The following is a 13489-nucleotide window of genomic DNA, read 5'->3' on the forward strand; positions in this document are numbered from 1 at the left end:
TCTAGTAAGAGCTGAGTAGAAAGCGTTCCACGTAACAGTAGGAGTTACCCATGCCCAGCCCTGAGTTAGGCATGTTGCTGACATTCTCCCCAAACCTTGCTAAGTTTCTGCAAGGTAGGCGCTATGATCCTTGTGTTTCAGACAGGAATAGGTTAAGTAACTTTTTAAAAACTCTCACAGCCTATAAACTGGAGAGCTCCATCTGATCCAAAGCCCAGCCCATGGTCCTTCCATCACATTCACTGCCTCATTATCTCAGTTTCTAGCAACTTAAACAGTTTTAGCCATCAGTTTGAATAATTCAGATGGCCAATCATCTACTGGGGCACATTTCTCAGGGCTAGGGGAAGAAAGAGCATAAACAAATTAAAAATATAATCTATCATAAAGCCTGTTTAGTTGATTTTTTTTCTTTTCTTCTGTGTGTAAAACCTTATTTTTTAAGGGGACACCCTATACCTTCAAATCACTGTGATTTCTGCTTAGTTAAGACTGTCAACATGTTTATCCTGGGACCAACTGCAACCCATGCCCACTAGGGGTCTCTACTCTGAGGCAGCTGTCTTCATATTTACAGCCCATACCCCACTGCACATTACACACACCCATGCCATGTGAACACATGTACTCCTCTTTGTTAGGTTAGCTGTTTGAGTTATGTCCGGATGTGCTTCCTCCAGCTTGACAGGCTCGCTGTATCACACTGTATGGCTTCAAACATAACACTCTTGCTTTCAAATCCTATTTGATAACAGAAGTAATACCAGGTCTGAAATCTTAGAAGCATTTTTAAAAATAAACAGCAAGCAATTTTAAAATGTGTTTTGTCTGTCTGCAATAATATGAAATTACAAGTGATATGTTTTTAACATGAGTCTTTTATACAAATATTTTACGAGGTTAAAAAAGACACAAATTTTTGTTTGACCCTCAGGCCTAGAAGACTCCCTGAAATCCTCTGCATGAGGATGAGAAATTCAATGACAGAAGGAAGCGCTACCTGCTCCTCTGTCCTCATCCTTCGGGAGCCCACTCTTTACTTAATGAGAAGCTATCTGAAGACTTTGGCCTGCCCGAGGAAACCAGTTTCCCACTGTGACTGGAGACGGGCCCCCAGGTAATCTGACGATACATACCAAGACTGACAGCAACTTCATCCAGGGAGATGGTTGTTTTCTCGGTTGACAAGGGGTAACTTGGATAGCGAGCTAGAAACTTCTGGCACAGGAGTCCTAGACTTTTCTGTTTTCTGCTTGGCCTCTGCTTTTCAAATTCATCCACAGCACTGTCCCCAACAACATCAAGCTGCAAAGGGCAGACAAAAGGGAGAGGAGAGATGTCACCGAAATTGCATGTGGAGAAATTGCATGAAAAATGCAGAAGAAATGCATGGACTAATGAGTTACTGGCAAACCTGGGGGGACATCCCAGTCCACAGCATTCTAGATTCTGGTTAAAATATATTCATTACCTAATCCAATTTTCTTAACATTTTATTGGTTGTTTTCTTTGGACTGATTTTTTCCTCCTTTGAAACTTGAGGGTGAGTCTATTGGTTAAAAGCTTAAAAAATGAAAAATAGTCATTTACAGCTTGCTACACCCTTGCTATGAATGTGCTCACTAGACCTATAGATCGGCATCACCGGGAGCTTGCCCCATCCCAGACCTGATGTATCAGAATTTAGGTCCTGGGTAATTCCTATTGACATAAAATTCTGAGATTCATTGGCCTGCATTGTGTCACCAATGTGTTTTATTTTTTACAACTGACCAAGGTTCAAGGAACTGAACAAGGGCAGCTAAGTCTTACTCCTCTTTATTCTTTTTGTAAGGATACTAACGTGGTGTCCTTGTCTCAGCAACCCACATTTGAGAAAGGCTCAGTTCAAGCCGCAAAAGTAAAAGGCTTTTCTTTTTAATTATTTTTTTAATGTTTTTATTTTTTTTTTGAGACAGAGAGAGACAGAGCATGAGCAGGGGAGGGGCAGAGAGAGAGGGAGACACAGAATCTGAAACAGGCTTCAGGCCCTGAGCTGTCAGCACAGAGCCCAACAAGGGGCTCGAACTCATGGACCATGAGATCATGACCCTAGCTGAAGTCGGACGCTCAACTGACTGAGCCACCCAGGCGCCCCAGTAAAAAAGGCTTTTCAACGAACTGATTCAAGGAAGAAAGTGGTATGATTATCTCAATGGGCTTCAGAAAAAAGCATTTGATAAATTTAACACCCATTCATGATTTTTAAAAATGCTCTTAGAAAACCAGAAATGGAGAATTTCTTTAATAAAGCGTACCCATAAAAACCCAACTGCAAACACATGTCTTAATGGAAAAATCTTGGAAGTATTCCCTTAAAATCTGGAAAATGATAAGGATGCCCATTATTACTGTTCCTCTTTTATATCATATTGAAGATCCTAGCCAGAGCCTGAGGACAAGAAAAAGAAACTGATTAGAAAAGAAGGGATTAGAAAAGAAGCAGCAAAACTTTCACTTTGCAGAAGATGATTGTTTATATAAAAAAACTCAAAAGTATCTCAAATTATTTAAAATAATAAGTGAATTTAACAAAGTAGCTATAAAGGCAGATTTAAAAAGAGATTTAAAAAATCAGCTGTGGGGCGCCTGGGTGGCTCAGTCGGTTAAGGGTCCGACTTCAGCTCAGGTCATGATCTCATGGTTTGTGAGATCGAGCCCTGCATTGGGCTCCATGCTGAGCATGGAGTCTGCGTAGGATTCTCTCTCTCTCCCTCTCTCTCTGCCTGCCCCTCCTCCACTCGTGTATGTGCACGCACACCCACTCTCTCTTTCAAAAAAAACATTTAAAAAATCCAATCTAAAGTATATATGGAGGAACAAAAGGCAAAGAATAGCCTACACACTCTGAAGCAAAATAAGATGAGAGTCTTGCTTTACCTGATATCAAGGCTTATTACCATATGGTATTGGTGTAGGTATGCATAAATTGGCCAATCGAACAGAAGAGAGCCAAGAAACAGATACATACATGAAAAGAACTTTGACATAGGACAGAGATAGCAATGACCACTTGGGAGAGCAGGAGGGACTGAATAAATAGTGCAGGGACAATTGATTACAATATACAACATGAAAAAAACACAAGCAGTAAATTGAAATGTAACACACAGAACTGATAAAGGTATTTCAAGAATATACAATAAACTCCTACAAATCAATATGGAAAAATGAATAATAAACATCAGCAAAGAACATGCACAAACACTTCACAGAAAAGGGAAAAAACAACATGGTGGCCAGTAAACATGTCGAAAGAGGCTGAGCCTCATGAGTAACCAAGGAAAAGCAAGTGAATATCACAATAATACACAATTGTACACCCATTAGATTGGCAGAAATTAATAAATTTCACAGTGTCAAGTGTCAGAGAAGTGGATCAATAAATGTTCGTACATTATTGGTGGATGAGAATAGCACTTGGGAAAGCAATTACTTTGTGCATATTTGCATATCCAATGACCTAATCATTTCACTACTAGATGTGTACCCTAGAACAGTTGTTCTCAAATTTTTTGGTCATAGAATCCTTTCATATTCCTAAAAATTACTGAGGAATATCTTCTTTAAATTGATTTTTTACTACCTTTTGATAGAATATTTGGTCATATAAAATATACTTACCATGTACATAATATCTTTAATGCCCCAAACCAGAACAATACTATTAATTTACATCTGCCTACCCCACAGAGTAACCTTTCTCCTAAATTTGCATGTATCATTTCATGGCCATTTTCAAATAATCCTATCACATATGGATATATTCCTATATAAAATATTGCTTGGGTTTTGTTTGGTTTGGATTTTCAACGTTTGTAAAATTGAAACTAGTAGATAGTCTTCTGAAACTTGCTCTTTTCAATCAACATACGTCTTTATGATTCATCCACATTCTTGCATGTAGCTATGATTTTCTCTCATTGTCACTGCTGTTTGATATTCCACTGTATGAATATACCACAATTTAGTTATCCATTCTCCTACTCATAGCCATGTGTGTTGTTTCCAGTGTGCACTAACAGGAACTGTGCTGCTATGATATTCTTGTTCGTGTCTCTAGGCGTATACACACAGGAGTTTCTCTGGAGCGGTGGTTCTCAAAGTATGGTCTGATTTGTATTTAGTTACATGGAAAAATCTATTAGTTAGCTCTGTCGCTGCAATGAAGTATACCAGATTCACTTCATTTTGTTCTATTAATTTCATGTGGTAATTCAGGATATCTTTTTCTCTTCTTTTTCAATTTCTTCATTTTGGTAATTTTTATAGCATAAAAAGTCTACCAAAAGGAGGAAAAATAGAAGAGAAATAACATTCAAATCTGTAACTTTTCTTAGCAAGCCTGGGAAAAGGTTTAATGGGAGAGTGAAAATTATTGACCATTGATTTTTTTTTCTTTAAAGTATAGATATGCTGCTTATTCAATAGCCCTGGTTCTCCATGGGACAGATAATTTAAAGATGATTTACCTTTAAGGCCCCAAACCAAAGACTTCAACATATATAAAAATAATGAAATTTCCAAAGTCTAAAATAAACTGCTACCCTCAAAATCAGAGAAAAATTATAATTCACAGCAGCATTAAAAAAAGTCCAAACTTTTTCATTAAATCAAAATTATGAAACAGTTCTGCCTTAAAAATTATCATTTTTAAATGTGTACTGGGAGTAGTCAAGGGAGTAGCATATAGAAGAGAAAAAAAAACATTCATTATGAAAAAAATAAGACACAGAGTGAGAATTCCATTTCAGCTAGAAGTAAGATATTAAGTTTTGGCATATTTTGATATCTGTAAATAGCAGGGATTTGTGGATGAAAGATACCGCCTGCCTAAAAGTATTTTACCATTACAGACATCTGACATGCCATTAAAAAAAAAAAAAAAAAAAAAAAAGAGAGGAAGACATTAAGTTTAATACCGCTTTTGGCTCAATGGTAACTGAAAAACTGAGAATCCTATGACTTTTAAGTTGTTAAGTAAACCTGGGGTGCCTGGGTTGCTCCATCGGCTAAGACTCTGACTCTTGGTTTCAGCTCAGGTCATGGTCTTGTGGTTTCACGGGTTTGAGCCCCACATCGGCCCCATGTTGACAGCACAGAACCTGCTTGGGATTCTCTCTCTCCCTTTTTCTCTGCCCCTCCCCACTCACACTGTCTCTGTCTCCCTCAAAATGAATAAACTTAAAAAAAAATTTCTATAAAGCCTGAGACGCACAGCCTGTTTACCTGCAGAGAGTCTGTAAAGGCATCGTCCTTGTTTTCAATGGGTCTGAACAGTCCCTTTTTCTTCTCCCGGTCTCTTATGTCAGGGCTGGCAGCACTAATGAGCATCTTCAGGTTAGCTGTGGGCGTCCATGGTTCTGCCTGCTGTCTGTCAACAAGCTTAACTGGAGTAATGGGGTTTCTTTCTGGAGTGAAAATTTTTTGCTTTGATAAATCAATTGGTTCATTTTTTATTGGAGTCTTCGGGGCCATCCTTGAGAGATCAACAAATATATTTTCCTATTTAAAAAAAAGAGACCTTTTAGTAAGAAAGCGAAAGGGCAGGTATAAGCTAAGAGCATTCTGTTCCCATGATTCACCGAGACATGAAAATACAAAGAGACCATATATTCACCGCTGAAAAATACCAGGCTAGGACTAGTGAAAATAGACTGAAGGATTCATGGAATCCAACAGTGGTTCAGTGAGAACATGATTATCATCTACTGCTTTTAAATATACTTCTCATGGCAGCTCTGGGAAAGAAGTTGAGTGTATGTGCTCCTGGTAGATGCTTGTAATTGTTGGGGATGATAATAAGGGCAATTGTGGGCTGAGTCCATACTGCTTCTCCATTTACGAGTTTGCACTAACTAGTGCAGTACAGTTATGCTTTTGTAGTTCAGTGTTCACTGGTGCTAATTTAGAAATTTGTAGCAGGACCAACCAATGGAAAAGTATCCAACAAAATGCCACATTTCAAACCAACCTGGAAGGGCTGTTATTCCCTTAGAGCAGTACTTCTCAAACTATCCATGGTGAAGGGCCAGGGTTTTTTATTTCCAAACTCCCACATACTGATATGTAGTTTCACTTCACAGGACTTATATGCATTTTCCACCACCTGTAACTCTCCATGTGAGTTTGTCACTCAAACAACCTACAGCCTGTTCACTAGGAAGAGACCACTGATCATGGGCTTAGATGCCACAGGGGGGCAAGATCAAATTGTTACAGAGCTTTCTAAGTGCCTGCCTTTCAAATTCTGGTCTTAATTTTTTACAATTTTTAGCAATAGTTTGTGGGCTAGTACCTGTCCCCAGATCACACTTTGAGTAGACCGCCTTAATTATAAGAAAAGAGCAGTGATGGGTCCATTATGTCCCTTAGTCCACTTTGAAAAAGGACTAAGTGAATGGAAGCCACATTTGGAAATACCAAGTAATGAAAACAAGTTTCTTTCCCCTAAAATAAGGACTCATCATTCAAAAACGGAAAGATTCTGTTCTTTCTGTAGCAGAATTCACCTCCAAGCAATTGCATTTTACATAATGATGAAGGTGGATGAGCTAAAGGTTTGTCCCTGCTTTTCCTATATATGTAGCATTCTGTAGCTACTGTGTGCTTGGATTTCTGCTAAGCAGTCCTTTAAGAAAGGTACTTTCCCACCAATGAGCAACATATGAAGAGAGGAAAAGAAGATTGGGAGCCCCTGGAGTCTGTGTTGGGGGGCGGGGGCAGCATCTCTTGTTCCTTGGATCAGCAAAAGCTGCTGGCTGGCCATGGTGAGGTTTTGCCTCGGTGTCACTGGGGTGGGGGGGAGAGGAGGGAATGGGATGGTTTCCCACCACGCAGCAGAAACAGCCAGCCTGGAGCACTGCATCTACCCATATCTCTTAACACATCCGTACTAATGTGCAGTTCTGATGAAGTCTTCTACAAGGGAATTCTAAGTGTTTACTATGGACCACACCCCGTTTTATGTACTTTACATATATTAACACCTCATCCAATCCTGTGACCTAGGTACTATTATTTTTCCAGTCTACAGATGAAGAAACTGAGGCACAGGGAAGTTAAATAACTTGCCTGGGGTCACATACAACCTTCATTCAGTATAAAAGTTACTGGTATGCAAGAAACAGCTGACAGCAGAAGTTTCTGAAATCTTGCATCTAGAAGTGAGCTTATCGTGGGTGCAAACTTTTGTTGGATCAACAAAAGGTACTGAGCAGACCACTGATCCCCACTGGCACTATGCAGAGGCAGTATGGGGAAGTAGTTATGCACGCAGGCTCTTGGGCCAGCTTACCTGTCTCTGCTGCTTATCAGCGTGGGCAAGCTGCTTGTCTCACTATATTCTAATTCTCTCAACTGAAAATGAAGTCCATAAAAATACCAACCTCAAGGGTTATTAGAGTAGTTCCTGGCATATAGTGAGCCCTCAGTAAAACCTAGCTGTTACCTGTTCCCCTCTTTCCCATTCTTTGTTACCGTCCATTCTGGCACTCAGAGCTAATACAACACAATGCGTCATATTGCTATTTAACTTCCTAGGTGCGTGTCTTGACTCATTAATGTGACTGTGCACTTCTGGAGGTCAGGAATCAAGTTCCATATGGCTCATTCCTCATAGTTTTTTTGGCACAGTGCCTTGCCCCTTATGGGTGCTGACAGAACACTGTGCCTTGATTATCTCATTTTCCAAAAAGTATCCCTGTGATAGAGGGCGTGGGCCAGCCTCACTGAGGTGGACAGAGATGCACACTCCTTCTGTGCTCCCTCTAGCGGACCTACCTATTCTCAAAGGAGCAATGAGCTCCTACTTTTGCCCTATGGAGGAACTATGTAGATGGGTTATTTCCTTCAACACTTTGATATATTTTTACTACAGTTTAATACGTAAAGTTGGAGGGGAATTAGGTTACCTGCGAGGTTATGATTGTACACACCTCTACATCAAGAGAAAAAAGAATGCCAAGCAAATTTTTACGCTGAGATCTCAGATGGGCAGAAAGTCAACTGTAATCTAAAGTCAATTGCTTCATCTGTCTGTCTAGCCTGTAGTCCTAACACTGTATAAGTGGAAAGGAAGTTAGAATGAGACTGGAAACCTGGTTTTTGTCTCTGCTCTGTGTCTTTTTGATACTGGACAAATTGTTCTGTCTAGGCCCAAGTCTCCTTATCAATAAAATAAGGGGTTCCAACTAAAGAATCTATCTCTACAGCTTTCCAGCCAGGCTCCCCAGCTGTGTGATGGACACAGGGATGTGCTGAGATCTCTTCAGGAATGAATGACTCATTTCCCCTGATGCTAGAAGCCCTTCACCAGTCTGAGAGGGCGGAGTCCTCCAGAATCTAACTTCCCAGGGAGACCCGGACTGTCCTCGATGCCAATAGAGGTAGCACTGACATGTAAAAGCCTAGCCAGGCTTGCCCCCACTCAGGATGACTCTGAGGGGTCATTCTAGAACTCCTAGTTGGGTAAACTCCAGACTTCCCCTGAGACTGTCTCAGATCCGCTTCGCCCTCTGTCTAGTTCTGCTGCCTTCCCTTCCTACCCACAGACGTGGCTCCCCAGAGCACCCCTAACAAGCCTCCAGCATGTTACCTCCGTGTCCGATCTGCCTGTCGGTAAATCTAAGTGCAACACCCTGGAAGTAGCTTCTTCGATTAGAGAGGGCCTGGAGAAATGTAACCCTGAAACAGGCTCTCCAATTCTCATATGCAAATGGACACAACATAGCCTCGCTTACCTGCCATAGAGGTGCTGTGAGGATGGGATCAGATAATGAAGGTGAAGGCAGTTTGTCACCTGAGTGCTATACAAATATTTGTTATGAATTATACCAGTACTTCGACTCCGCTGTATGCCGCCATAGAAAAGCTGTGTAATTATAAGATCTTGGTTCCCGTCTTGCTTGGGTCTCAGATATAGCTTTGATCACGTTACCTCAAATAATATGTGCAGATATCAGCCTTGTTGGGGCCCTTGGTAATATTTTGCCAACTGCTTTTCCAGTTCTATCTCATGCATTATTCTACCTTGTGTCCAAACAGTGCACTTGCTTTTCTTCAAACCTGCCCTGCACCGTTCCTTTGTCTTTAATGCTATTGGTGAAGCTTTGCCCCTTGAAACTTGACCTATGGTTTAAGGCTCACTGCAAAGATGACATGTTAGGAAGCGTCTCTTTCTAGCTTTTGACTAACAAACTCTCCTTCTCTTCAGAGCACTTTCTAGAATGAGTAATCCACACCAAGGGCTTTCCTCTGCCCGTCTCCCAGGGGTTCCCACTGGTCTCATCTAGGTCGCCTCTCACTTGCCAAATCAACAGTAAAACACCTCATTTGACCTCACTGTACAGGTTGAGACTGTTGACTATTCTTTGCTCTATGAAACATGCAGCCCTTTGGAAACAGCACATTTTTTCTCTTGGTTCTCTCCCTACTTCTCAGTCTCCTTCGTTGGTTCCTCGTTTTCTACTCTTAGAACCTCAGCTCTCCACTCCTCTCTGTTCGCTCTCTCTGGGACAGTTCACTCATCCTCATGTACAGGGCTTTAAAACCAACCTGAATGTTGACAGTTCCCAAGTTTGTATCTGGCTAGGACCTTTCATGAATTCCAAAGTCAGGCAACCAGTGCCTCCTGCACACATTTATCTACCTGTAATCACACAGGTCCAGATACATAGTTCAAACTGACCTTCCCTTCTCTCTCAATCACTCCTAAAAATGATGAATGACCTTCAAAGAAAACTTGTGCCCACTAAGTCTGGGCACTGTCCCCAAATGTATCTGCTCATTGCTACTTCTTACCAGTTGCCTCCCTCTCCACTTGCCTAAGTCTTAGCATTCATCCCTTCAAGCCCTTGTTCAGGTTTATCTCCTTCACAAAGCACCCCGATAGCTCAATCCTTATTGCTCGCCCCTGCATGCCAAACCATCCATTTTCTTCTTTTGTCCTCCCCAAATGCTCTGTAAACAACTTAAGAGGAGAGTCTTGTTTATTACCTCACAACTGGGCTCAGGAAATGTGGGTACTGAAACTGAAAACTGTACACTTAAAAAAAAATTCCTCCGTAAGTAGCAAGAAGATGCATGCATCATACAGTACTTCTAGTTCTTGACCAATGTGTAGAAAGTCAAGAAAGAGAAATCCTCTAAATGCCAGCTGACCCACAAAACACTGTGCCAGGCATCTCTCAGAGGCTTTCAAGCAACAATTCAACACCATCAGCTTCTGGCCACTCTGAGTATCTTGAACATTTCTAGAACGCCTGCACCTCACATTATTTCCTCTGCTACAATGTCCGTTCTGCTCACTCCTGTTTTTCTGTAGGCTGAACGTCCTCAGGCCTGGAGGCGTGGTTAGCCCAGATGTTACCTGCTCTGTGAAGCTTCCCAAATCTCCCAGGATTCCCTGTGAATGTATTTCCTCCTCTGTTATTTTGCCAAACATTTTGTTCCCACTTCTGTGATGGCGCTTGGCAAATGATAGTACAGTTGGGTAGTTTTGCATCTGAGTCCCAGAAAGTCTCTTATGGCCTCTATGTTTATCTTTGTGTTGTCACTGAGTACAGTGTGAACAGTATGTGTTGCTGGGTACTTTACAAACACCTAAAGAGGGAGGTGCTATTTATTAGCTCCAGTTTATGGAAGAAAAAAATAAGCTTAGAGAGGTTAGGAAACTTAAACCACTGTATCTCAGCACCTGGAATATAAATATTTATTGAGTGACTGCATAAATATATTAGTTCGAGGTTATGGAGCTAATAAATGGCAGAGCAGGAAATCAAACCCAGATCTCTGTTACTGCAAATCCCACGTTCTCGCCATCCCTAGAAATCCTCCTTCGTTTACTACACAGCAATGTGAAAAGGAGATGAAAGCTCCACCTAGGCTCTGGGCAGAAGCACTATTCTCATTCCTTGCCTTCTCTTTGAGAGGTGAAATAATCCCTGCTCATACAATCCATTTCAAACATTTTAACCACTTTTCCGACCTCTTTGTGGAGTCATTTGAGTTATTCTCCACACCTATTAAAATGGGAAAGTTCAACTGCAAACAGCACTCACTGATACCAACCAGAGTAGAATGCCCTTGTGGAAGGCACTTGATAAAAAAAATCACTGACCCAGAAGGAAAGAAGTAGACGCTAACTCAGGCTTTATATAAATGCATGCATATTCCTTCAAAGCTATTCCATCCAAATTATAAAGGAAAACAAAAAGTTTTGCTCTGAAAATCCCAAAGCCAAAACTCTCAATATACATTTTAAAGTCTGGGCATTTCCATCCTCATATGGCTTAGGTTCATTTTTAGAAAGTCCTCTTGAAAACAACAATGTTTTGGTATCCTTCTTTTCCTAACAAAAAAATTTTGAAGGCTAGGAAAAAAAAAAAAAAAACAAAAAAACACTACAAAACATACAGTTGCACACCTATCCAAAATTAATGGTTGTCAAGTATTTTTCAAAGGTCCACATAAGAGGTGCTTTGCAACCAGACAGTTTCATTGTTGATGGCAAGTCTAAAAATAAAGACAAGGAACCTAGAGAAGTGCAATGCCCAAGTAAGTTGCTATGCTCAGATTTGTATTCAAAGTTTCTGTTATATATTTGGCTTCTGCCTAAAAATGCTTAGACATTCACTAACAAGCTATTACACACCTTTTCCGTAGGGCACTAGCTGGTGAGTGCAGCTGTGCCGACGTGGGGATGGTGACAGTTTAGACATTACAATGGCCACTTCGTTATGGGTCTTGAAGACACAACCATGGTCTTAAAAGTCACAAGGGGTGCAGAAAGAGAGAGAAAGGCTCAGTACAGAACCAGGAGCAGCACTGTAAAATATTCAGAGTATGCTAGTGGGCTAAGTCATTTTATCTCCCTATATATGGGTGGCACAGGTCTTAATTTTGGGTGAATGGAATAGTCGCTAGGAGAGGGTTCATTGGTATGAAGAACACTTCACAGCACTTTAAATATCCAGTATTTACAATGTACAGTCTATATTCCAGGACCCAAGGGGTAACATTCCTGCACAGCATGAGCTAATCCACTCTTGACAACTGTAAGTACAAATTTTTGGTTGCAGTGTCCAGCACATTTTCGATTCATATAAATTGGTTTCAACATTACATCTAACAGCCTCTTTCTACTGCACAGTGAGTGAGAAACTCAACAATAATAGTTTGGATGCCTCCATTTTTAAAAAAGTATATTTCTGTAATGATCGTCAACATTAATTATTATGTTTATAAGACAAATACAAGTGCCATGTCGAAATACTTCATTGAATTAGAAATGACCATCTTAAATATGTTAGAGCATAAGGTATTTAAGCGCACTTACCTTTTGTGCATTTTCCCCATCTTCAATTGCAAAATCTAGTCTGGGCTGCCTGGGGTTGATCAGGTCTTTTAATGTTAAACAATTTACCTCCATCTGTAATACACAATTACATTGGAAAGTGATTTTACAATTGGATGTTTTCTCCTCCAACAAAAATATTTATTACTTGCTCGTGAACATGAACTTCCCCTCTCTAAACTCATCCTGGGAATTTCCAGGAGTGCAGCCACCCTCAACTCTAAAACGCACATGAATAACACGAACACTTAAAGTGTGTGTGATAATTACTAAAAACCTGAGAAGGCAAAAAATCGACAAAACTGGTAATCGTTTATGCAAAGCAACAGCACAAAACAAAGTTACCAAGTCAGAAGAGTGTAGGGCAAATCTGTCAGAAAGCACAGGGTCTCCTAGGTCAGTTAATTTTGGCGCAAAGAACTGGGAGGAATTCGGCTTTGAGGGGGTTTTGAATCAGGGGGGAGGGAAACCTGATCGCTAGACCAAACCCACTCAGCTCTTAACGCAGCCCCTTCCCAGGCCTCCAAGCAGACCCCAAGGATAAACCCTTCCAATGAACCCCCCAGATCGTGAGGAACAAGTCCCCTCTACTGCCTCACGGGAGGGAGAGCTGGAGCCAGGACACCCCACACGCTCCTGGTCCGGTGGCAGAAATGACTCGATCCCCACCAGCCAGGGAGGCTGGCAGCCTGGGCGGGAGGGGGGGAGGTCCCCTTTTACCCCAATTCCCGCCTCCACGCAGCGCTTAGGGCCGCACGCTACTTACTCCCACTTTGAGAAGGAGGTTTCCTGCCTCTGTGGGGACCTTCACGATCCCACACCGGCGAGGGACCAGCGGGGAGAGGAGATCAGCAGGCGGGCGGCGACATCGGGCGGGGAAAGCGAGGCGCGCAGATCCCCGCTCCGAGCGCCCTGAGCTGGCGGGGACCCCGCGGTGTCAGGGCAGCGCCAGCGCTCCAGTCCCGGATCGCAGTCCCCGCTAAAACACCTCCTCTGGCGCCTTGAGACCGAATTTGAGAATCAACCAATCAGCGGCGGCCGGCGGGATGGCCCCGGCCAATCGCTCGGCGGCACGGCCCGGGCCCGCCGCCCCTC

The 13489-nt window shown here is 41.8% G+C and overlaps 1 protein-coding gene across 1 annotated transcript in view; it reads right to left on the bottom strand.

The window, feature by feature from the left end:
* E2F7 (E2F transcription factor 7) overlaps nt 1-13366 on the bottom strand; it is a 37629-nt gene extending 24263 nt beyond the window's left edge. Inside the window, exons 1-4 of the mRNA XM_081796220.1 lie at nt 13161-13366; nt 12377-12469; nt 5269-5544; nt 1137-1305 (exon numbers count right to left, since the gene is read on the bottom strand). Of these exons, the coding sequence (XP_081652346.1) occupies nt 1137-1305; nt 5269-5544; nt 12377-12469 (538 nt within the window). The 5' untranslated portion in view covers nt 13161-13366. The remainder of the gene's footprint in view (nt 1-1136; nt 1306-5268; nt 5545-12376; nt 12470-13160) is intronic.
* Between the last annotated feature and the right edge of the window lie 123 nt (nt 13367-13489).

This window comes from Panthera onca, chromosome B4 (assembly GCF_046562875.1).
Source record: "Panthera onca isolate mPanOnc1 chromosome B4, mPanOnc1 haplotype 2, whole genome shotgun sequence".
Taxonomy (NCBI): Eukaryota; Metazoa; Chordata; class Mammalia; order Carnivora; family Felidae; genus Panthera; species Panthera onca.